This window comes from Haliotis cracherodii, unplaced genomic scaffold, assembly GCF_022045235.1.
Source record: "Haliotis cracherodii isolate W230 unplaced genomic scaffold, xgHalCrac1.p SCAF_6, whole genome shotgun sequence".
Lineage (NCBI taxonomy): Eukaryota > Metazoa > Mollusca > Gastropoda > Lepetellida > Haliotidae > Haliotis > Haliotis cracherodii.
This window is the reverse complement of record NW_027266319.1, coordinates 37,531,628-37,557,025: the sequence shown is the minus strand read 5'-3', so window position 1 is coordinate 37,557,025 and position 25,398 is coordinate 37,531,628. Positions and strand designations below refer to the sequence as shown.

The 25,398-nt window shown below is 37.8% G+C and overlaps 1 protein-coding gene across 1 annotated transcript; it reads left to right on the top strand.

Moving 5' to 3' along the window:
* The first annotated feature begins 2,216 nt into the window (after positions 1–2,216).
* LOC139444799 (receptor-type tyrosine-protein phosphatase epsilon-like) lies at positions 2,217–25,398 on the top strand. The gene is made up of 25 exons (XM_071225760.1): positions 2,217–2,275; positions 2,451–2,570; positions 2,657–2,884; positions 7,973–8,158; positions 8,473–8,610; positions 9,472–9,612; positions 12,070–12,201; positions 13,033–13,123; positions 13,327–13,397; positions 14,119–14,336; positions 15,180–15,267; positions 15,761–15,822; positions 16,003–16,039; positions 16,192–16,289; positions 16,430–16,555; positions 16,925–17,064; positions 17,727–17,862; positions 18,660–18,806; positions 18,964–19,063; positions 19,344–19,417; positions 20,009–20,131; positions 21,127–21,264; positions 21,801–21,937; positions 22,250–22,385; positions 22,778–25,398. Exons 1-25 carry the CDS (start codon positions 2,221–2,223, stop codon positions 22,847–22,849), a joined length of 2,994 nt encoding a protein of 997 aa, XP_071081861.1. The 5' UTR covers positions 2,217–2,220; the 3' UTR covers positions 22,850–25,398.

Genomic DNA, 25,398 nt, shown 5'->3' with positions numbered 1-25,398 from the left:
CAAGTTATGGATAAGAAATTTAGTCACGCAAGAACGCATTTACTGATTTGGTTGAAACTATGTGAAGATAATGTAACTATAATTAACAAACAGGGTAAGTGGGAATGTGTACATGCATGATGATAGTAGTGTAATAGGCGTATAAGATATAAGAAAGAAACATACGTAGTCCATACAATTATAGCACTCTTTATGATGCAGAAATATAAAAAAATATCTTCATCATCTATTAACCATTTAGGCAGTAGCACATAAAGATAGAAAAAAAGCGGTGTGTGTGTGTGTGTGTGTGTGTGTGTGTGTGTGTGTGTGTGTGTGTGTGCATGGATACCCAGCTCAGACACAGCAGACTGACACTGTATCGAATCCTTGTTTTATCCCCTCAATGAAGAGTTCCGGGCAGGGTAACAACAAGTGTCATCTCTTGACATCTTTAGGTATTACCTAGTCGCGGATCGAACCACCGACGCTCTATCCACTATGTCGGTCCATATGGAGGCGGTCGTATATGCAAGAGATGCATACAAACACAATAAATTATAATGGGAATAAACATGATTTTGAGTCATAAACCATGATTAAATTCAGAGACTATAGCCTCGAACATCAATTTTGCCTTGAAATAGTGTATAGCTGGAAAAGAACATAAAACGCTTCATGCACCGACAACTCGTGTTCAGAGCATTTCTGTGTGCCTTCACTAACAGCTTTTTGTGTTCGATGTTGATTGTTTTATTAGCGTTGAAAAGGTATTGACACAAATGTCATGTTATAACTCAACTGAAGACCCGTTAAAACATGGCCCACGTGCCCGAAAAAACACGTTGACAACGCCATAGAATGACCACCAGCAAATTCAGATATTCTACATGACATATCAAATTGTATTTGTTAAGAAAGACATCTACAAAGTCCTGCAACGTCGCTGGAGTAGATATGTCTATATGTTGTTTATTTAGTGTGTATCGACGCACTCAGCAATATTCCGGCAGAAAGACGGCTGTATGTGAATAACCGAATCGGGACCAGACAACCTGGTGGTTGACATAATGAACATCAATCTTCGCATTAGGGATACGATAATGAAATCTCTCATTTCAGTTGTAAAATTTGACAAACCATCAGGGATTGTTGGATGCTAGATGGAGCTTCATTCAATAAGCTTAGTTTTTCAATTGGTCTTTGCGTGAAGCATTTTGGATGTCGTCGTTTTACTGTAACTTCGCCTCTCAGAAACTGGGATCGAAGTATCATCCCTACCAGCATTCATCTGCTGTTCCATGTCAAGAGAAAGAACGATTGGTGAACTTGTCTGGTTTAGTGGTCGGTCAGATTGGGTATGGAAAGCTTCCGTATTTGTTGCTTCCACACGTGCATCCATGACACGTGGCAAAGCCAGTTGGTAGACATTTTCCAGAGATGAGCTACCTGTTAGTTTAATTTGAAAACACCCTGTATAGCATTAGCTTGACGTATTAAAAATCATCCGAATGGTGTTAGAAACACGCAAGGAATGCACATAGGACAAAATCGGATGTGCATAAATAATAGCATTACCGCAAACGCGTCAATTGTTTGACATAAGTGTGTTATGGTGATTCAGCTACAAGATCGAGCCACAGGAAAAAGACATTTCGTTCAGTGTGGTGTTTTGAACATGTATGACATTCAAATGCAATTGATACATGTAGACTCTGATTTTATTGATAATTCATTTAGGTAAATAAATGGGTCAGCTTATACAGAATGCAGAAGCGGATATTGAAAATTTAGTACGCAATTGTGATCAGTCATATTTCTATATTGCGAGTACGTTTGTGAGTTTGGTTTAACACCATTTAGATTAGTATTGCAGCTATATGTCACGGCGTGTCAGCAAAATGTGGGAGGAAAGCCTGAAGTGATGCAGGACATTTACCACTTTCCTGAAACCCACGATCAAGGGTGTGCTGCCTGAGGGATGTAACTCATCTTTTTATAACGAACATTACAATGTCAGTATATTAAATGCTTTTGAATGAAATTCCATAGTAAAAATATTTCAACTACGTGTCTCCAGTTAAAACATATATCAACATTCGTCGAGAGTTTAGAGTTCCTCAGTTCTGATGCCTTTATCGACGCATGCTGATATAGTTGCTCGCTGATAAGATTCGCTATTAATGTGATCAAGACTGTGTTAGTTTCTTGTTTCCTTATATCTTGATTTAGGTATCCGACATGGGTTTGGTCTGGATGGGACTGCTTGTGGTCTGTGTCACTGTTACCCTCACTGGTAGGAACGTTATTCACAGAATTTGAAATAAGTGTTAATATTTGTCATATTTCTTAGTTTGATTCTCAAACCGTTAGCTATCTTCAAACTCAATCAATGTTTCACTGTAATGTACATTTATGTACGAATAAGTAAAGATCACTATCAATTGATATGAAGTACCATTTTCAAACAGATGCTGAGTGTCACTGTAACACTACAAGCGCCTGTGACGTGTTTCCCTCCACTCCCTGTAGCCAGGTCGGCAGTCCAGACAGATGTCAGGAAGGATGGTTCGGTTCATACTGTCAGAAACGTGAGTATGAGGTTGATGGGTAGATGTGATATCACGAATACAAATCACCGATCATTGTGATACTGATTATGTGTTTATATTTTCAGAAAATATCGCGTTGAGGGGATCATGCAGCCAGAGTAGTACATTGCAGGGTCTACCAAATAACTACAGAGCAGGACTTGCTGTAGATGGTAGAGCAACCACATATGCCAAAAGCACGCCACTAACATGTGCTCATACAAAGCTATGGTCAAATCCAACCTGGACAGTGAACCTGAACACATCAAGTCCAGAAAAGATACAACAGATCAGACTGTATCTACGTGACGACTGTGAGTACATCCACATAAGTAACTAAGGGCGATAACATCTATCTCTGCAAGAAATGATAGTTTTTGTTGAATTGAAAATGTGTCTTTATCATAAATGTTACAGAAACATGGATGAAATAAGAATTTTCACCTCATCATTGACACCAGTATGGGAGAGCCCGCGACCAACAAATAAGGTTTCAACGAACCCGAATCTTATATTATGTGGCAGATTGTTGAGGACCAGTTACACTCAAATGGGTTACTAATCAGGAGTGATATATTTTCTTCATCCAGTTATACATACAACATACATGTAGAATAGCATAATCAGAAATATCTTTTCTCCTGAAAAATGAATTTAAACTTGTTTTTCTGAACCCCAAAGAGAAACAATAATTTTTATGTAAATAAAAGCGACAAAACCCTTTCCGTATTCATAAGAAATATCTGAAAGAATCCAGAGTCGATTGTACGATTCCAACTTTATTATGAACATGTGTTTATGAATCATTATCAAATAAAGAGGATTAAATGTGTTCGCTAAAATGGGAGCCGTCGGTCATAAATACAAGCAAAGGCAAGTCAATTTATCACCTAAAAACACGAGAAAATATGGTAAAAGTCAAAATAGGGAATTGCATCGGATATAATTTCTGTCACTGATGCGTCAAAGTTGGACATGTCCTCCACAGGTTTACCATACACCTTTCTGAAATTTTTACTGAGGCCTTGAATGTTTTAACCTTGATCGAACAACTTCTGAGTTGTATGACGCTCTAAAACACGATTGAGTGAGTTGGGGTTTAACGCCGCTTCTAACAGAATACCAGTTGTTTAACGGCGTGTCATCTTAATGTGTGAAGAAATCCTGAAGTAAGACAGGTCTGAGGTGTTTACCACTTTGGTTAAACCCACGAGCATGGTATGGTGCTGACAAACCTAGAAACATAACTGGGTCGAATCCGGATTCGAACCGCAATCCAAAATCATAGGTGGACCATGGACAGTGAATTGCGGTGCCTAAGACGACTGGGCCACTCGTGCCACCTGTAATATATGGTTGTCAACATGACAGTATAATTTAACTCATGTATGAAAACTAAGAATCAGTATCAATTGCAAAGTCAATATATCTTGTTTGTTAGTGTGTAGGTTGTTTAACACATTGGCAAGGTTGAGGTTCGTAAGTAGACGCGTCGATGAATGTTGTGACGATGTTTCACCATTATGATTTGTTTTTTAGTCATGTCCTGAGCCTATAAAATACCACGATGATTGCACAACTACAATGCAAAACTGAGGGTCAGTATACTCTCTCTATTTCAAACGTACTTGTTTACGAGTTCTGCCCAGCAAGATACTCATGAACTATCCATCTCAGGTGTTTTGTGAAAGTTAGATTTTCCGTCTAGGCGCAGAGTAGAGTTGCATAGTGCTACCTACGTCCCATTCGAATGACCAGCTGACGCACAAGATAGTCCCGTTCGCTCAAGATGTTATTAAACACTGTATAAAGAGCCTAGTGTTATTATACAGGTGATCTCTTCACAGATGGTCAACAAAACACATTTCTCCATGTTCATGCTGTCAATTACGTCTGACATGGATTGGAAATCTGGGAAGACACAAACTTAATGCACATAGATGTCATATCACCCTTGCTGATATTGAATGCGCTATTGTGTGACTGGATTCATCATTCATCACTTGATTGTCTGGTTGGTTAACATGCTGCCCCCGCATGGCAGGAGTACTGATGTGCGGTGTCAGGCAACAAACACATACATCTGGGGGCAAATTATGTGAGTGCCGGGTCCTTCCGTCGGGGCAGAACTTGCTTACCCATTTCACGAACACGAGGAGTCATCGCTGATTTCGGTGGTCCACTCAAGTAAATTTTCACCGCTGTTTTTGCCTTTTACGCCCAAATGGAACCTGTTACGTAACACAATATCTGACGTCGGAAAATCGAGACAGGTTATTGTCTGGCATTTGACATTATGTATCTACATGTAGATACACAAATAATCATTGTGCTACATGGTGCTATGCCACATTCGGCGTAAATAAAGTAGAAACACGACAGTATTACTCGAAAGACGTAAGAGGCGACTAACGGGACTGGTGGCCAGGCTCGCTGACGTGGTTGATGCAAATCATTGTATCCCAATTGCGTAGATGGATGTTCATGTTTGTCAATCACTGGATAGAGTGCGGCGTTAAAAAAAAAATGAAAGACAGTATTCAAACAATATTGTTATTATATTGTTGTTATTAAATGTATTTTACGAAGGTAACAGTATTTTGGCAAGTTCCAGATCATATAAATAATGACTGCTTTCACACATAAGGGACAAACAAATATTTATATAATTTTAAAAAAAAGCGACAAAAAAAACTGTTTCCATAATCATAAGAAATATCTACCACCTCGTGCGATTCCTACTTTATCAGAAGCATGTGTTTATGAATTACTATCAAATAGTGATAACACAAGGTGTTCAGAAAAAGGTGAGCCTATCCTGCCTAACCGTGGGACCTGCCACAAATACATGCAAAAGCAGGGGGCACGGGTGCAACATTCAATGTTGCAACATTCAAGGCCTCAGTAAAACTTTCAGAAAGTTGTGTGGTAAACCTGTAGAGGACATGACGTATAAGTCACAAAAATGATGTCCAATGCAATTCCCTATTTTGACTTGTACCATATTTCCCCCTGTTGTAGGTGGCTTGCTTTAATTGACTTGCCTTTGCATGTGTTTATGACAGGTGCCACCGGTGGATCACCTTGAAGCGAACACCTTGAATCCTCATCATTTGATAGTGATTCATAAACACACGTTCATGATAAAGCCTGAATCGTACAATCGACTCGTTTTTTTTCAGAAATTTCTTGTGAATACGGAAAGGGCTTTGTCGTTTTTATTTACATATTGTTTCTCTTTGGGGTTCAGAAAAGCAAGTTCTAAGTCATTGTTCAGGAGAGAAGATATTTCTAATGACGATATACTATGTTGTATGTATAACTGGATGAAGAAAATATATCACTCCTGATTAGTAACCCATTTGAGTGTAACTGGTCCTCAACAATCTGCCACATAATATAATATTCAGGTTCGTTGAAACCTTATTTGTTGGTCACGGGCTCTCCCATACACTGGTGTACGTCTTAGGCGCCGCGCTTCGCTGTACAGAGTTGCGTCCCTTGATTGTGGATTCGAATCCCGGTTCGCCCCGATTATGTTTCTTGGTTTGTCCGTACCGTAACCGTACTCGTGGGTTTCACCGAAGTGGTAAACGTCTAAGACCTGTATCACTTCGGGCTTTCCTCCCACATTAAGCTGGCACGCCGTGAATGAACTGGAGTAATGTTAAAAGCGGCGTTAAACCTAACTCACTCACTCACTCACATGCAAATGCAGATCAGTTGTTCACTTGGGAAGACACGGGTACATATGGTACAAGTCAAAATACGCAGTTGCATCACTGGTGCGTCAAATTTGGAAATACCCTCCACATGTGTATCATAAAACGTTTTGAAAGCTTTACTGAGGCCTTAAATGTCGTAACCCATCTACACATATATGTTATATTAGGAATCCCAGCATTTCACATGTTCTCAGTAAACTTCTGATGACATTTGCTTTCATATTTGACAAAGATGGAGATACAACTATATATTCACACTTAGTAACAATGCCTCATGAATTCAGGAATTAAATTCGTCGTCTGGGAAAGTGGTGTACAAAGTTGAAAATTCATATGTTTTGACAGAAAAGAACCTGGTTCATTTCTGAGATTGCAAAATGTCAAGCAAATGCTTTGATTGTTTGAGAACCCACGACGTATTTTCTTCCACTTGTCTCAAATACCCTCCACATTTCTCTTGCGTCTTACCCCCAAAATTAAAAGATATTAAAATAATTAAAACAAATTAACAGAATGCCTGGCGTTCGTCATTAATGGGCTAAAACAAGTATTGATCTTATTGGGGTATTCATGTTAAACTGCGGCATGATATCTCAGTGGGCTAGCACTATGAAATCGGCATTAGTCTGGGCCACGTGCATGCACGTCGCTAAATAAGTACAACCATCTTGAACGGGACGTTAAACCCCATTTCATCTCACCTCACCCGGCTGTTTAAACAAAACTCACTAATTTCAAGTCACCACTCCGCAGTGCATGAGTTCTGTCGACAAGAACGTTTAATACTCACATCAGTGTCTTTGCAAGATTTTTTCCTAGCATTACACTTTATATATGCTAGGGTTTAAATAATCAGTGACAAATATGAAATAGGTGTCGTTACCCAGACATGGTCATTGTCCTAATCTATCCATTTTAGCTCATGCCGTAGCTAACGAAGAACAATGATAAATGTGCGAGTATTAGTGGATTTCATTAATAACCATGCACTTTGAATAAATACAGATTCCTCGTAACAACACATTTATTATTGATACCTTGTACCGCTATAGAATATTATGAGTTAAGAAACTCGTTTTGCTCATCATGAGCACTGTACCTGTGTTAATTTTATCATGTTACTTCTTCATTTTTGCATAAAAAACCCATGTGATAAATATACATGTCGTCTTTACATCTGTCTCGCGTGTGTGTTTCAAGTAAACACACCCACGTATGCAATCCTGATACATGGTTGACAGCCTTATTATTCAGTAACAGACTCGGGTCCCAAAAGCAAGCATTCCCTGATTACATTATGTAACATACATTGGGCGTGTGTTTATTCATGACTGACATAACGACAACAAATTCACATTTGATCTCGTGATATGATTAAGTAAAACAACGTTAACAGAGATCACTGATATGAAAACCATATTTGTTACAACCCATTTAATACTCAAATACATTTAATACTGAAACGAGCATGCATAACCTTGACCACACTGAAATGAATAAAATATCTTCTTAAAGTTAAGAGTAAAATATAACTAAGTGAAATCTAAAATGGTATGTGTGTGTGTGTGTGTGTGTGTGTGTGTGTGTGTGTGTGTGTGTGTGTGTGTTTCAGATCATCACTGCATCAGGATTGCAAGTACAATTAAACTTTATAACATTTTACATTCATCTTAACAGTACAGGAGAGAAGCAACGGCATGGAGATACTTGTGGGCAGCCAGATGTGCTTCAACTGGTCGTCAACTGAACATCCTCCTCCTATAGATAACGTCACCTGCCGCCAGCCACTGACAGGCAACAACGTCACTATACGGATACCTGGTGCCATGAAATTCGTTACTTTGTGTGAAGTGCAGATATTTGGTATGTTATAGAAATGTTATCACCTGGTAGAGATGAAGGGGTTTCACAATACAATATGAGGAATATATAGATCCATATATATAATACTTGTTCTATTTCACATCTCAAACAGCAATTAGGTTTACCGTTTGAAATTATATATTTAAATCATCGTAAGTTGATGAACGTTATCAATAACACGATTTTTAATTATCTCACATAATCCACATCATTCAAAACAAAAAAACACACTGGAGCCCGTCCGTATAATGATTTATGACTAATACGAGGGCCTTGTAGGGAGAACAAACGGATAAAGGGCATATTATGTTTAGTTTGCAGTAACGGGTGGTTTGGAGAAGAGTGTGACAAACAGTGTCGATGTCAAAATAGAACTGACATATGTGACAAGATCACTGGTCACTGTGCTGGTGGATGCTCCCCGGGATATAATGGTACCGACTGCCTAACAGGTATGGTGTAAAAAGTGTTAGAAATTAAAGTTACATTTCCAAAAGAGCTTCACACAGTGTGCTAGATTAAGTGTATGTTTCCAGTTTTGTATGACCATGCTAGAGAATGTATGTACATGTTCCCCGATTTTCAAACGAATGGATGATGCCAAAAGCTAGAACTTAAACTCATATTTGATGCAGAGTTCACACATTATAATTATAAGCAAGGTTTGCTTATGTTTTCCATTTTATATAAGTTGTACCATAAAGAAGCTTCATGTAAATGCGGTTATGTACGCCAAACTCTACACCAATATAAACATGACGTGTGTTATGTTAATGCGAGGTTACAATCTGATGTATTAAAATGATATCTGGTATTTTGTAAAATTGAAAAACAAAATGTGACAGTATTTCTACAGTACTATGAAGCTTATCCTGATCTATACGAACAAGAAGTGAGTGAGTGAGTATGGTTTTACGCCGCTTTAAGCAATATTCCAGCAATATCACGGCAGGCCACACCAGAAATGAGCTTCACATATTGTACCCATGTCGGAAATCGAACCGGATCTTCGGCGTGACGAGCGAACGCTTTAACCACTAGGCTACCCGACTGCCCCTACGAACAAATAATTGTATAAGCAAAATGGGTTACAGTATATTCATACCAAATAAAAAACCCGTTAGCGATATTTAAAAACGTAGCTTTTTGCAAGAACCTTCATAATTGCATCCACTCTTGAATGAACAAACAGTAAATGTTGGCACATTGGTGTACAAGGAAATGAACAAAGTTATCTCACAAATGACTATCTGAGTGTCAATCCAAGTGAATACATTCGAACGCTGATTAGTTATATGTAGTTGTTTGTACAGCATGCCAAGATGACTCCTATGGTATCAACTGTGCCTCCCAGTGTGGAAACTGCTTAAACGGTGTCAGCTGTGACAAGACAAACGGAACCTGCCCTGGGGGATGTGCAGCAGGGTGGGTTAGTGATGGCACGTGTAAGCAAGGTGAGAAAACACACCCTCGAGCCACTTCAGTTGAGACAAATGACTACATGTTTCTACAAAGTACAAGGTGTAGAATTCAAACATATGTTTCGCTCAATTGTGCTTGCGCGTTTGGGGATATGGACAAGTTATAAGTTTGTTATCAACCATATCACCATCTATTTGTCAGGGTATCTTACCTCCCGAGGAACCGTGTTCGTTTCTTTTTTCAAGTAGACTGAGCAAAATGTAAAACTTGACTTGAAATATTTGCTCAAAAAACACCAATTGAAGATGTTACATCATTGCTGTGTTTGAGGACATCAGGCTACTCGCTATTAGGATAATTTAAGGTCAAATACGATCCAAATAACTGAAGGTCTCCATCAACAGATTTCCTTCTGACAAACCTTACAGTCGCAGGGTGTCGTGTCTTCTGTGATGCATATTTAACAACTGAAAGTTTTATTAATTGTTCGTCTAAAACTTCCTCTTGCTATTTTAATCTCTATATCATGGTTAAAGCACCGTTTTGTATGAATTGAATGTTTCACGGCTTATTCCCGCATGCCATCTGAAGAAAATAATAATGTCTGCATAATACCTTCGGATAAACTCGGACCTAACAAAAAGCAGGCCTGCATGTTTTCTGAAAAAAACAGTTTTTAACCTTTTCTCAAATTTAACAAAACATAAATGTTGTATGAATCTCTTCAACTATTTTACATGCTGTGATAAAAGTGTGTGAGGGAGAGCTGTCGGCTCGTGAATATCATACGCCGAGGTCCGCATGGGCGAGGTGATTCATATTCACGAGTCGACAGTTACGAGGATGTTCTCTAACGTAAAGCTCATCCCTTCTTTCTCAAACTATTAGACTTTGACAGCAACTTAAACATAAACCACATAAAAATAAACCACTTGTCTTTACGTGGTGCATGTGGAATGTATTCTCTACAGTTGCATCAAACTCCGTGACTGGTTGATATTTACAATGCATTGAACAAGATACGTAACAGTTTCGTGAGATCGATCGCTTTATAATACCGATCAGATTATATATAATGTATTTCTTAGTTTTCTCGGCTAAGGGTTATCGAAATATAATATTTCCTAAGCTTTTAAAGATAATACATATGTTTTAAAATATTTCATAATCAATTTCACACTGTTCTGTCACGTGTCGCAGTTGTCATGGTTGACAATTACATCTACAATAAACAATGCGGGATTGATCCTTTCCGGAGACGCAAACTTTGAAATCTCTCACTCTATTGTCAAAATAGAAGAGATAGATCCGTTTACTCTAAGTGTAGATTAATTGAAAAGAGGGATCAAGATAATGTAGGCATAAATAGCTGGCAAGCAAACTGTCCATTTATGAAAAATAATGAATTACGAAAACAATAGAGTGAGTCTCAGTAGGATTCTTTAGAATTATGACTTCTATTTACTTGAAAGAAAATGTATCTATATTCAACCTTGTGTATGGCAAGATCTCACAAGTCTCTCCTTAATCTGTCCTGGCTGTACGTGTATGTTTCAGAAAGGGGAAATGGCCGCTCTGAAGAATTGTAACACAACCAATGTATACGACTAATGTACGCACGTCTTCCTCAGCACCCAGCAGCAACTATTGACAATTAATTTCAAATTGTATGAATCCATTGGAGTGTGTATGTTTAAAAGGGCCAAACTGGGTGAACGGTGAAGTTCGACACTATTATGAGGAGTTTCGGGGGACAAGAATATGAAATGGCCGGTTCCTAACAGCTGTGACATGTCCAATGTGCTACCCACTCCGCTTACATAGAGTACATTATATATATGCTTTCAAGAAATTTGTTTACAGATGTTACTGAGTCAATAAAAGCAATAAACATATCTGCCTATCGAGGGAAAGAAAAAGGAAAACACGAAAAGAACAAAGTAGCCACAATTTATTGATAACAGCTTTTATCAGGTTTTTGAAAGGCATTTAGAAGTGATTCATATAAGGAAGAAAATATATGGATGTCAACTTCATTAATATGAGGAACACAACGTTTCAGAGTATATGCCTACTCCTTCACCTGATGAAGAAGTGAGCATATACTCCGAAACGTTGTGTTCCTCATAATAAAGAAGTTGACATCCATATATTCTCTTCCCTAACAGCTTTAATATTTTACTGTAATTTGCGACGTTTCGCTTTAGATCCTTATACCGAAACGTCGCAAATTACTTTAAAAAAAAAGACTTCTAAGAAATGCTTGTCAAACAATTCATGACAAGAACAGTTCCGTGATAATTCGATATGTTTCTTATGGTATTTTCTGTTTTTTAGAATATATGTAGTATTCCTACATTTATGTAGTAGGACTTAAAGATGCATGTGTGTTGTGATAACGAGTTGTGCTCACAAATAAACTTATCATTTGCTTGATGATCGATTTATTTGGTCACAGAACTAAATGTTGTTTTTTGTTTTCTACAAAGCATGTGTCAACGGTACCTTTGGTGGCAACTGTGAATCGCATTGTGGATCATGCCTTGACGGTGATTTGTGCGACAAGACAACAGGGACATGTCCCAGAGGCTGTGCAACATTCTGGATGGGAAACACGTGCAGTAAGCGGTGGAATGTATTTCGGTTCATATCATATTCATGCTATGACTAGAATTTAATTCATTCAGAAGCTGCAAATGTATATATAAAGGAGCATGACTAATCTTAGACACAAAATATTTCAAATCTGTTTGTATGGGTAGATCGTCGGACGTTACTCTTTCTGTATTTTATTTTACATGTATGTTGCATATTATCAAATGTTGATCCATAAATACTAAAATATAGGAATAGTGACTGAGTTAGGTTAACGCGGAATTGAGCATTATTTCATTCATATACTATAGTGTGTCAGTTTGGGAGAAAAGCCTCAAGTGATTATTGTCTTAGACGTTTACTTTTGATGAAACCCCTGAGCACGGTATCGTGCTGACAAACAAAGAAACATAATCAGTTCTGTTCGCCTGGTCGTATGTATTGTCACCATGATCGACTAGATTCAGCTTCATGTAGGTCACACTAATATACTGTGGGATTTAAGTTCAGGAATTGAAATCAAGTTCTTTATGGTACATATGTGTGAGGATATCCATTTATAAACTTTAATTTGTTATCTATTTCTAATTTAGTCATTTTGATCAATTCAAATATATGTACTAAGATATTGAAATAACAGAGTAAAGTTCTTTTCTGTTACATATATAGGTGTGATTTGATATATAATATTAATATATAATATTCCGGCACATGTGTGGTTTTAATTTTAATTTTAATTGAAAATAGATCTCGAGTTATATATATAACTATAGTATATAAATAATAAACTTTGCAACACATGCACAATGCGCGCACAATGTTTGTCAATGTCAATGTTTACCCATTGTCTTTGACAGAAGACAGTTTCATTGCGGGTGTAGTGGGCGGAACAGTTGCAGCTGTTTTGATCATCATTGTTGTTGTGGCTATTATCATTTGTAAGAAAAGGTAACTGCTAATCTTCCTTCATACATTTTACGGTTATTAAATTGGTTACTATACCTTTTTTATCAAGTAATCAAACGTGTTTTCTTTGCTCATATATTTCTTATCATTTGTGGAACAAGTTTGATTTTCGATATCCTATAAGAAAGAGATGCCCACATTATACCGTAATGATGATGTAATGATCATATATTTTCTTAATAAAGGAAAAAGCGGAAAAAGGATGACTCGAGATTGCAGTCTTCCCTGAGTACATTTCCTGTGGCTGCTGGTAAAGGTACATATTTAACTTCTAAAGTATCACGTTTCACGCATTCTTCAATTAATATCTAGAATGTGTTGTTATTCAAACAAAGTCAACCTCGGTGTGCTGGTTGCAATTTCATGAAACTAGATCTTTTACACTGAAACCATACCCCTCTGACATGCCCCTCGCAGGACGTCATGATCAGTGAATCTTGAGATAGCTATGGTGACCAAACAATGCTTTAGGATGCACGGGTTTTGAGACAACCGAATGTCAGCTTTCTATAATATTACGAACTCTCTCCATTCTTAATCTTGTCAACACCATCGGTTGTCAGTGACAGGTTTTGGTTGGTAAATTTCATACCGCCTCTGTTCCTGAAATTTCAGCATGAACAAAAGAAAACCAAAAAAATGTACATGGTCCCTGAAAAATACAAACGGGATTGTGTTTTCCTGGGCTCAGAAACAACGTTGTCGTGTATCTATCCCGATATGGCGGCCATAACTATTGTCCTTTAGGGGGCAAGCTCTTCGTTTTCTAGATACGAAAATCGGATATAATGCTGGAAATGCATTGCTTATTTGTATTTAGGACATTAAAGCCTTTTTTGGGTGATTTGAAATTATATATAATCTGAAAGTCACCTGCGTAGGGTTCTTGAGACGAATATTGGAGTAAAAGACCTGAATTTATACGATACACAAACATTATATATTCTGTTCGCTTCATTACCTTTATTATCATTTAGACGAACCATCCGGGAGTAAATCCAAACCAAAGCCACCTCCTGCCATGGATGAAGATGAAGATGAAGATGCTATGTTTTCTGTTGAGACTGAAGTTGATGTCGGCAACGAAGCTTCCTCTGCCTACTACAACTGGATACAACCTCACATGGCGCTGGATAAACTCCAACAGTCTGTCAATGAGAAGAAGATAAAGGCCTCTTTCAAAACTGAATTTCAGGTTTCTTTTTTCACACTATTTTAGATGCATCTTCATTTGCAACATGCTTGACTTCTGTGTTATTTGTGGCGACATTTCCGGAATGGTATTTTGTCCTGGTATAAGTTGATATATAAGGGAAATTAAAGGTGCGGTTAGTATCCCTGAAACGTCGTTAAAAATAATACAAAAGTTGTTAAACATTTCACTTATTAACTGATTTCAAGTGTCAGGGTTTGCATACCGTTGCAAGCCATTTTGTGATCATTTCTTAACAACCGTGTTCTACGCTTATCATTAACATAGCTCCATTAATATTTATTATGCAGTTTGTTTTGGTGTAACAATACTTGACCCTGGAGTTAAATAGTTTGAGAAATGTAATATCAGGTAAAACGATTTGTGTTGGCAACCGTGCCAAGCTATCTCAGATAAAGCGCTGTACCAGTAAACAACAAACTTAAAGGTTGCAGTTGTAGGTGCAACATTGCGATACAGAAACAATGCAAGGTATTGAGAGTTAAAGGCGTAAGGTAGCATGGGGATTCAAGCATTCGCCCATTATGCCAAAAGCCCGGGTTCCTTTCCCCACATGAGACCAATGTCTGGAGCCTATTTCCGGTGTTACGAGTCGGGATATTGATGTGGAGTATTGCTGACAGTGGAGTAAAATCATACTTACTCACTAACAATAAGATGACTGTATCTCAATAAACTTTTTTTCATTCAGCTTGTGAACCCAGGTCATCAATCTGACACACAAGGTTAATAGCTGTTAAAGCTTGTGTTGTAACTTGTATATTACTGAGTTGTCAACTATATTGTAGTTCCTATACACGAACTACGTGTTATTCTGTGTCGCAGACCATCCCGTATGGAGCAAGACATCCACATGAGGCTGGTAAGAAAGCAGAGAACAAGACGAAGAACCGCTTTCTTGCACTATATGCTTGTAAGTATATAGACCAGTGCAACGCTTTGACATGATACATTACATGAACTAATACATGCTTTGTCATTGTGATAAAATTTGAACAAACTTCTTCAGACGTTACACGTCGGGAGTTCAAGAGACATTGGCGAAATTATTTCTATTATTTTGGGAGTTCAACTTGGTGCTCATCAGTAAGTTTTAAGACAGGAAGTCTCACCAATAAATATGTTAGCGGCGATGCAGTTATCGCCAGAACGTAGATTCGAGAATGAAGGATTGTGAAATATAATGGCAACGTAAGCGTTTCACAGCTGCTTCCACCAATAATCGCCTTTTGCACACATCATTCAAATATGTTACATGTGAATATTGAAACAAGACCGTGACCATATCCTGATACATGCAGCTAATATTATTAATTGCCATACAGAGGCAACTTTATTTGGGACAATTATCGTCTTAATGGCTTAACTTTAAATATCCATCAGGCTTACATTAGCTTTTAATTCAGATGATGATTCGAGGGTTGTGTTGGCGGATGGAGAGGATTACATTAATGCCAATTATATCATGGTGAGTAAACTCCACTATTTTCTATATAAATGTCAGCATAATGATTGAATTTATGACCCATATTTGAAATATCAAATGTCGGTTTGATGTATTTCCAGATAATTCTGTGTATGTGTGAAAATGGACGTATTTCAATTACCGGCAGTTATTGACGACTTGTAATCATATATCTTTCCACAGGGACACGATGATACTCCAAAATACATAGCCACACAAGGTACGCACAGTTAGTTTACTTGTATATATTTCATCATATATTCATTAAACGTATTGTGAACTGGATATTACAAATTTCGATTGATTAATGTACGACGATGATCACACATCATGCTATGTTTTAGTTTGTAATATATACTGCTTTGCACATAGGACCCAAACCGGTGACAGTCACTGACTTCTGGCGGATGGTGTGGCAGGAGGACGTCACACAGATAGTCATGCTGACCAGGCTGATGGAGATGAACAAGGTAGGATGTGCATCATAGACTTTTAGCTACTTGAAAATAACACCAGTGCCATAATATTTAAGGAAACGTTTTATTCTAAAATTGTTTGATTTGAATATGGGCTGCAATATGAGAGTTCGTTCTAATAATTTATTTTCTAGACGAAGTGTGAACAATATTGGCCTGATGGGAATAAGGCAAAAAAGTACGGACACGTTAAGGTGTTTAACAAGAATGTGACTGTGAGAGCTGACTACAGGATCTACACTTTCCTGCTTCAAAAATTCGTAAGTATGCATAATTGCTTATCTTATCTTCCATATAGAATACTTGAATTTTATTGGTTAAGGACGTTTTCATAAATGTCCCTGTACGATACAAGTATTACAACTAGATACAATTTACGTCATACAGATCTAGAACAAGGCATTCTCTGTAATCTCTGTAGTTGAAGCTCATCACAGGTAAAGGGTGTCGTGTACATTGACATTGACTTTAAATGCCCATGGTACGCAGAGCCTGGAGATACACAAAGTGATTTCCGGGGCTTACCTGGCAAAATTGCTACATACAAATACATAGCCACAAACCACGGCATCCTCTTTTTGGTTTTGTTGGCTTACTTGTAACCAATTGTACCAATAAAAAAATTACAGGGTGTTGAGAGAACTGTGACGCACTACCACTTCACGTCTTGGCCTGACCATGGTGTTCCCTCTGCCCCTGCCCTCGTCAACTTCTGGAGACTGGTCAAACAGGGGCACATGGCCAGGGATCCCATGGTGGTGCACTGCAGGTAATGTATATCTAGGTAGATCCCGTGAGGGTATCAGGTCATAGTACTCATCAATGACCACTGTTAGCTCTTGAGTGCCCATGGGTCCCATGGATGTCCACTGCCTTTACCTTCATGTAATAAGAAGATGGGGCTCTTATGGTGATTCATTTTTGGTAATGGCGTGGACAGGGGCCATGTCGACGTTCACGATATATATGGTACAATGCAAGTGAATGATAAGATCATAGACCAATAATGGTAGTGCAGGTAACTTAATTGTGGACACAGGAGGAGCGGTGGACAGAATGTATGTTCCAAACTGTTCAATGCCACTATTCCCTGAAGTTGGACACAGAAATCGTGGTCATAAGTGAACATTACTGGTGACTATTTGGTAGGTGTACTCGTCGGTGTAAACTGAAACGTCCTCATGGTATCCTTGGATGTATACTGTCATAAGAAGTAGGTACGAGGACCAGATGGTGTACACTGCCACTAAGCAACAACCCTGTTGTAGAACATTGGAGATAATTAGAGAAAGATTATATACATGTATATATACAAGACAAGTCAGTAAAGACAATGGGATAATCAAGACCACGATTGTCTTAGAGATTGTTCGCTTGATTGAATAATTATTTATAAAAATCAAATTCAGTGAATAATGCTGTTTTGTGCAGCGCTGGAGTAGGACGGACGGGAGCGTTCATTGCCCTGGACTACCTGATTGATGAAGCTGAGAGTGATAAAAGAGTCAACGTGTACATGTGTGTATGCAAGATGAGACAGAACAGGATGAACATGGTGCAGAAAGCGGTGGGTAATATGATGATTCACAGACCAGTAAAGAGATACATTTGGCTGCACTAGATTCGTAGAACGGCGTACGTAGCGGATGCCGGAGATCTAATACAGACGTTTATAACCATGTCGAACACGCTTATAATCAACACTTAAATTCAACAGTTTTTTCGCTCGATCACAGATCAGTGGGCTACTCTCTGTGCTTGTGGGTCGCAGACGCAAAAAAGACGTGTTCATACAACATATCAAAGTTTTCCTTTTACTTACAATGAAGATAATTCATTAGGAAATGTCGGATATGTGTCAAACGGGATAAGATGATACTCGTGGTTGTGAGAGTCGACTGTATCTCATCTGTATCACTTACTTACCTGGTTGCAATATTTCATGTAACCAGTATATGAACACCTTCGTAGCTTTCAATGAAGCGGAATGGACAATGACTTGAATGGTTCTTACGCATGATATTTAAACGTAGCGGATTCTAGGTGTTTAAGGGCAACAATTTCACAAATGCTCTTAATTTGTATGCCCGTGTGCAAGAAATATAACGTCAGTCAATGTTTTCCTTTTATATTGTTTTAGATTATTAGTTGGTACGAGTTGATGAGTTGGTTATGAGTTGATGTGCAGCCATACAATGAACCATCAGAAGGCGCATTCCTCAATAAAAGTTCATTTTGGTCAGTGTATGTCTCTTAAAAATAGGTCTTTTGACAAAATAACTTCAGAGTTTTTGCAGCATAATTTGGTTCTAAGTTCAGCACAATATTTTATTCATGTTATAATAGTACACATGTTCTATTCAGAACCAGTACGAGTTCGTGCATGATGTGGTCCTGGAGGCTCTCAATAGTCGAGGAACACGCTACACTTCGTCTGAGTTTGACAAAACGTTTGGTTTTGACAAGACGTTTACAACACAGCAAGAGGGCATACTGAAAAATCAATTTAAAGTAAGCCCATTTTTATGTAGCTGCTGAACCCTTTAAGACTTCCATTGAAATGATCATTCTGAAAGCTTGTTTCATTAATTTGTGTAGAACATACGTAAAACACACACTGTATGATAAACATCTCAATAAGGACTACATGCAATGCCTTTTTCTTTAGCTACTTCAAGTACAGACATCTGACCTGACAGCAGAGGCAACTTCACATGCCTTACTTCCAGAGAACCTGGCTAAAAACAGGAGCCGTGATATCCTCCCTGGTACGTACCACGTCCTTAAACATACCCACGATAAATAGATCATCAACATTACAATGTCATCCAAACTGACCCAATTGTCATTTAATCATTTCATATTGATAAAAATTATTTTGGCCTTAATGTAATTCCTTTTGTTTCGCTGCATGTACCTTGTATATATTAAAACAATAACAACATAGTCCATTGTAAGAGATACATGTTCCTGTAATTGGAAATACACTGTACTTCAGACAATTAGTTTGATCACCATCCAATTCTTAAGCTTGATGTATTGTCACAGGAAACCAATCACGACCCTACCTGTGTACTCCCGCTCAGAGTCGGAATGACTACATCAATGCTGTAGTTTTGCCTGTAAGCACGCTCTCCATTGTTGTTTGTTATGTTAAGCAACATATAACTGCAATCATAGAGTACTATTTGGGCTAATGTGTATTAGTTTACTGATATTTTAAGATATCACATTGAACCGTTAAGTGTAATAAAACAATACTTGAACATCCAAATAACATAAACATGATGGTGTCATCACAATTTGCATTTATTAGATAATAGTCAGTCTTGGTGTATAGAGTTGATATCATAGTAATGATGACTTCATGTATTCTTAATATACTTTTGTGCACCTTGTGTCCATAAACTATATACTCGTAATCTTATAGACTTTATAATCGTGCTTCCACCCATCTATTCCTTATACATACAGTCATTTATTTAAGTCAACCACATGCCCACTCACCATTGATAACCCAGTAATACTGTCATATATTGTGCATATACTGTTAGCCTACTGGTTAAAGCCTTCACTCGTCACGCCGAAGATCGTGGTTCGATTCTCCACATGGGTGAAGTCCATTACTGGTGTATCCTGTCGTGATATGCTGGAATATTGCTAAAAGTGACCGAATATCATACCAACTCACTCACTCACTGTATTTACTCTAGTCTATACTTCGGCCATCAAGCCTGATCGTCACACAGACCCCTCTGCCAGACACTGTGGTGGACTTCTGGAGACTGGTGTACGACCATGACTGCTTCACCATTGTCTGTTTGGACGACTCCAAGGTAATACTATTGTGATAAATGTTTCTACATTTGAGTATTTTTTATGTTGTCTAAAAAACACACTCACTTCAAAGATTGTAAGAAATAATACCTTTCATTGTCCCAAAGCATGTTTAATGGATCATACTTTCTTTTAGCTTTAGGTAGTGGAATAAACTATATATATCTGCTGAAAGAGATTTCATAGGTAAGAGGCAAAATAGTGATGGAAGGTATATGAATGGTGTTGTATATATCAGTGACGAAACAAAGCATGATTTAATTGTCCTGGTCTACAGGTTGGTTGGTTGGTTGGTTGGTTTGTTGTTTAACGCCGCACTCAGCAATATTCAAGCTATATGACGGCGGTCTGTAAATAATCGAGTCTGGACCAGACAATCTAGTGATTGATATCATGAGCATCGATCCACGCAATTGGGATCGATGACATCCATCAACCAAGTCAGCGAGCCTGACCGCCCGATCCCGTTAGTCGCCTTTTACGACAAGCATAGTCACCTTTTACGGCAAGCATGGGTTGCTGAAGACCTATTCTACCCCGGATCTTCACGGGTTTGGTCTACAGGTAACATCCGCCACTCACACAATGATCATTAAACATAGTAAGCGCCATTAAGTAAGGACGTGGTGAAAATTCCATATATGGTTGACAAGCTACTTGTCATATTCACTAAATTCCCTTGAATATCTGCCAAAACATGTCTGTAAGGACTTACCCTAGCCATTGACGGTGAAACCTTGATTGAAATGCTTAGTAGTAAGCAAAATGTGGCTTTCCATGAAATTAAAAAACGAAATCTATGCTCTAAAGTATCTAGGCAATTGAGAAATGCTGACACCACACGCTGGATATCAAGGTATTTAACTCAACATGAAGGACACATCCACGTACGGAAAATCGCAATCATCTATCTTGTACAGCTTGGACCAAAGGCTGCCATCATTTGGAATTGTGCTTACTTGAATGTAATTAGTAACACTCACTTTTTATCCAGGATACAGATGCAATTTACCCTAAAAAGAACAAAGTGTTAAAGAATGGACCATTCAATGTGATACAAGGGGCAACCAACTCAAACAATGACGAGGCATTCTACAACGAGAGAAAATTAATGATTGCATATGACAAGAAGGTTGGTTCTGTTGTTCTGTTATTTCAAGCAAGCAATTGATGTAAACTATGATGGTATGATCCAAGTAATGATCAACAAAATCCACAGAATCCACAAAAACGACCAACCAGTGAATAAATGCGCGTCATATTGCTCGTTCAGTAGGCATTTCCCATGAGAGAGTATAATCATTATCACTCAGCTCGTTAGATTCCAAAGCTTAAGGCGGAACCTATTTCGCCCCAACGATGACATCACGGTAGCAGTTGAGAACATTTAGGACAGAGAAGGACCAACATCGTTGGCAAAAGTGTATCTATGTGGAAAGGGATTATGTTAAAAATAATTTACATGTATTTATGTCAAGTCATTCTGTGTGAGGCTTGGAACATACCAATCCCCCATCATATGATAAAATGAGAAAGCATGACTAGTATAAAGACAACTGGATACTCTGGTTTTGGAAATGTGATAAGTCATATTGTTCAAACATATATAAAGTTATATTTTGGAGATCTGCAGTTCATGCAGAACGTAAATGTTTCAATACTGTTCAGGACAGCGAGCAGTCAGTGACCTTGTTCAGTCTCCGGTCACAGGACATGATGTCCAACAGAGCCTCACTTCTGGAACTGATCAACGTGGTGGACAGAATCATCAGCTCTGATGACCACACAGTTCTTATCCACTGCCAGTATGCATTTACCTTCTTCCCTCACCTTACAATTATATATATAATTATGAATTACGGGAATGATGTAAAATGAGCGACATTCATTGCATGTAGCGCGATACCAGGTATATAATAAGGTATTAATGAAATTCGTGGACATTCATTTGGACAATTATAAATATACAAATAGTTGGTTTATTATTGATATTGATTAAAAAAGATATATACATATTGAAACGTGTGTGGATAATATCAAAAGAAAATGTTGTTTCCACAGACATTATATTTACCGTTCTATGTACCTTGCATGACGTGATGGTTTCTATGAACCAGTGACGGTGCCGAAATGAGCGGCGTGTTCTGCAGTGTCCTGAACATCATCAGCAGATTGAGGCTGGACAGAGACGTGGACATCTTCCTCACCATCAGAGAACTGCAGCGTGTCAGACCTCAGTTTGTACAGTCCTTCGTGAGTACAATATCTGATGCAATTTATAGTTAGATGACAGTACACGGTTACATATGAAGTCGTTGACATTGTGAACTAGTGATAGCAATCAAGATATGCTGACACAATCAAAATTTGAAATGTTACATGTATTTTCTTGAGAGATTAAACAATTTGCAAAGTTGAGGAAAATTACTTTGCATACTTTAAACATAGAAAAGAAACTATTCGACATTGTTTTCACAGGAAGTTTTGCATGGCGAGATTTATATTCCTTATAAGCGGTTGTTCCACGTAATATAACAATAACTCTGTGGGTATAATGTTTAGTCTATGGTACTATGATAATACTATGTGCATTCAGTATTACTGGTGACGTTAAATGTTCATAACTAATTGTATGTTATTTACAGGACCAGTTCAAGCTGTGTTATGAGGTGGTGAAGGAGTACAATCGTTCTGCCACCGTCTACACCAATGTGTGACACAGAAAGTGAAGTACACTGTATTGTACACAAACACGGATAGTTTGGAATGATTGGTGTTTTTTAACTTTTAAAGGCTTTATCATAATCATGCTTAGGCTTTAGTACTTCTTAATTACTGGCATATAACCAAGTATTATTACATTAAAACGTCGATTAATCAAAATTATGAATCATCGAAATGGTTTGAGTTATCCGTACTTTAAAGCTGATATGTAGGTGAGGAACCGTGGATCGTTATGTTAAATTGACAATGACATATCAAGTATTACAGTCCGAAAAGTAAACCCCTGGTCAATGACATTTCATATTTATCCACAACGACCCATTTATTTGCATCTTCAAACAATAACAACCAGTTACAAGTCCAAACGATAGGCTGCAAATGATAAACTACAATGTTCTTTGTATATTATATCTTACAAGCTGGCCGCACAGCTCATAAATGTGTACAATATGCACGGAACCCAAGGGTTATACCAAAATACAATACTAAACTCTCAAAGATAAACTAAAGCTATTTCAACTTTTAAAAACATTGCTCCAGTACAATCGGAAATGAAGTCTTTATGACCCGGATTAAAAATTGTTCATATCTTTGGAGTGAGTGAGTTAATATCTTACATCGCATCGGCAATATTGCAGCCATATTGCGATGAAAACAAGTTAATTATTATTAAATACCTGTCGACAAAGGACAGTAAAACAGTAACTCATGTATCACAGCTAAGGTATAAAACAAACCAGTTCACAATAAAAACAAAGAATTCTTCAATAGATTTGGTACAAGACATATATCCTTGGAAATCCTGGAACCGGGGAGTAGACGTTACCTTTCGCCCCCCAACTGATCCAGATCAATAAACCCTATTTGACCCCAATCTTCAGCATCAACAACAGAAGCTACATTCGTATATCATTTATTGTACAAGTTACTGAATGTGTTAATCGGCCTGTACATGTTACTATTAACGATGCATTCCCGAGATGATCATTTCGTACTTGATAAAGTTACAAGTCATTGTTGCATTTAAAGAATAAAGAACTTGACATATAGTTTGTTATTTAATACATCCTGTCATTTCAAGATATATAGGCGGACACGCAGTTAAATATAATACTGGCATCGCGCGGTTAAACAAAGTTCTATTATTCACATCACATGCGTATCAACTGCATCTTGACTACAGTTCACCATCCACATATAGCACATATGTACGAATATCCACAGGCACGAAGAATGACCAGCGTGTACTTTATTTTACAATCGAACCATATAGGTGTTATAAATATGCAGGCCCAGAATTTTGAATATATGTGAAATATCTTAGGTTGTATCCAGCATCTTCGTAATAATCAGTTTCATACAAGTAATTTGATAAAATAACCTACTGACCCTTCGTTACCAACTATCATATTACAACCAGTCCGTATCACCCGGTCTGTCCGCCCGTTTACATTCAGGCCTCTGAAACCCGACAACGTTAAGTACGAACAATGCAGGCCATACATAAAAAGCTTATATTTAAACAGTCGTGAGGTCTCTGTAACCTAGTTGTGTTCATTATCTAGATGTCAATATCCACGCGTCGATATTTTCAAGATATTTTATTTATTTCCATAACGCAACACCGACATGAGATCATTATTATGACTGACAAGTTCAACTGAAATTGTTGCGCACTAACTCTGCTTCGAGCGAACTCAAACGAGAAGAACCCAAGTAATATGATATCAGAGTACAAATGAGGATATATAAGCGCTTCATGTTGACACCGGCGTAATGTTGACAAGGACATTATCCTATTCTTGATAGCATGGGGCGTGTGCCTCTACACTTTCTTCCGGGTTACATGTCATTGGCATCTTTTCCCATTAAATATGAGTATTTTGTGTTAGCAGTGCCTGCACCCAACTACTCTCTGTAGCCAGCGCTACTTTTCAATCATGCTTACTCTACGTGAGACGGAATTAGATTCTTATTAAACATGTGTAATAGTCTCAAAGCACGATCAGTCGCATTCTACGTCGTGAACCTTCACAAGCAGATATTTAAAAGGTTTAGTATACTAATAGTTATGCCCATGTAGCTCATGTTCCTTCATAATTAGCTCTTTTTGCAAATACATAACAAAATAGCCAAAAAATGGTTATGGTAAAAAATATTTTCAAGTGATGAAAGTAGTTTTCTCTCGTTTCCGTCATATATTTCTCTGCCCAGCAGCAGTGTGTTTTGGAAAAGTCACACTTGTCTGAAATTGGATTCCCTGTGACCCAGATTCCCTGTTGAATGGCATGCCAAGTGTCATTTGCATAAGGCCATCCATACTTTTTGTATGTGTTTTCCCCCTCAAAACCCAACTAACTAGAGAGCGGGCGGACGAAATAAAATAATTTTATTATATCATTTATTACAAAATGTCTTTCAATAATTGTGTTAGATATTTCATGACATTTTAAAAAGTTTAAACACTTGGCACTAGCTATATAGAATCTAGTCTATGAAATAATTTATGATGTAGATCGAATCGCTTTGCTTTTAATAAACA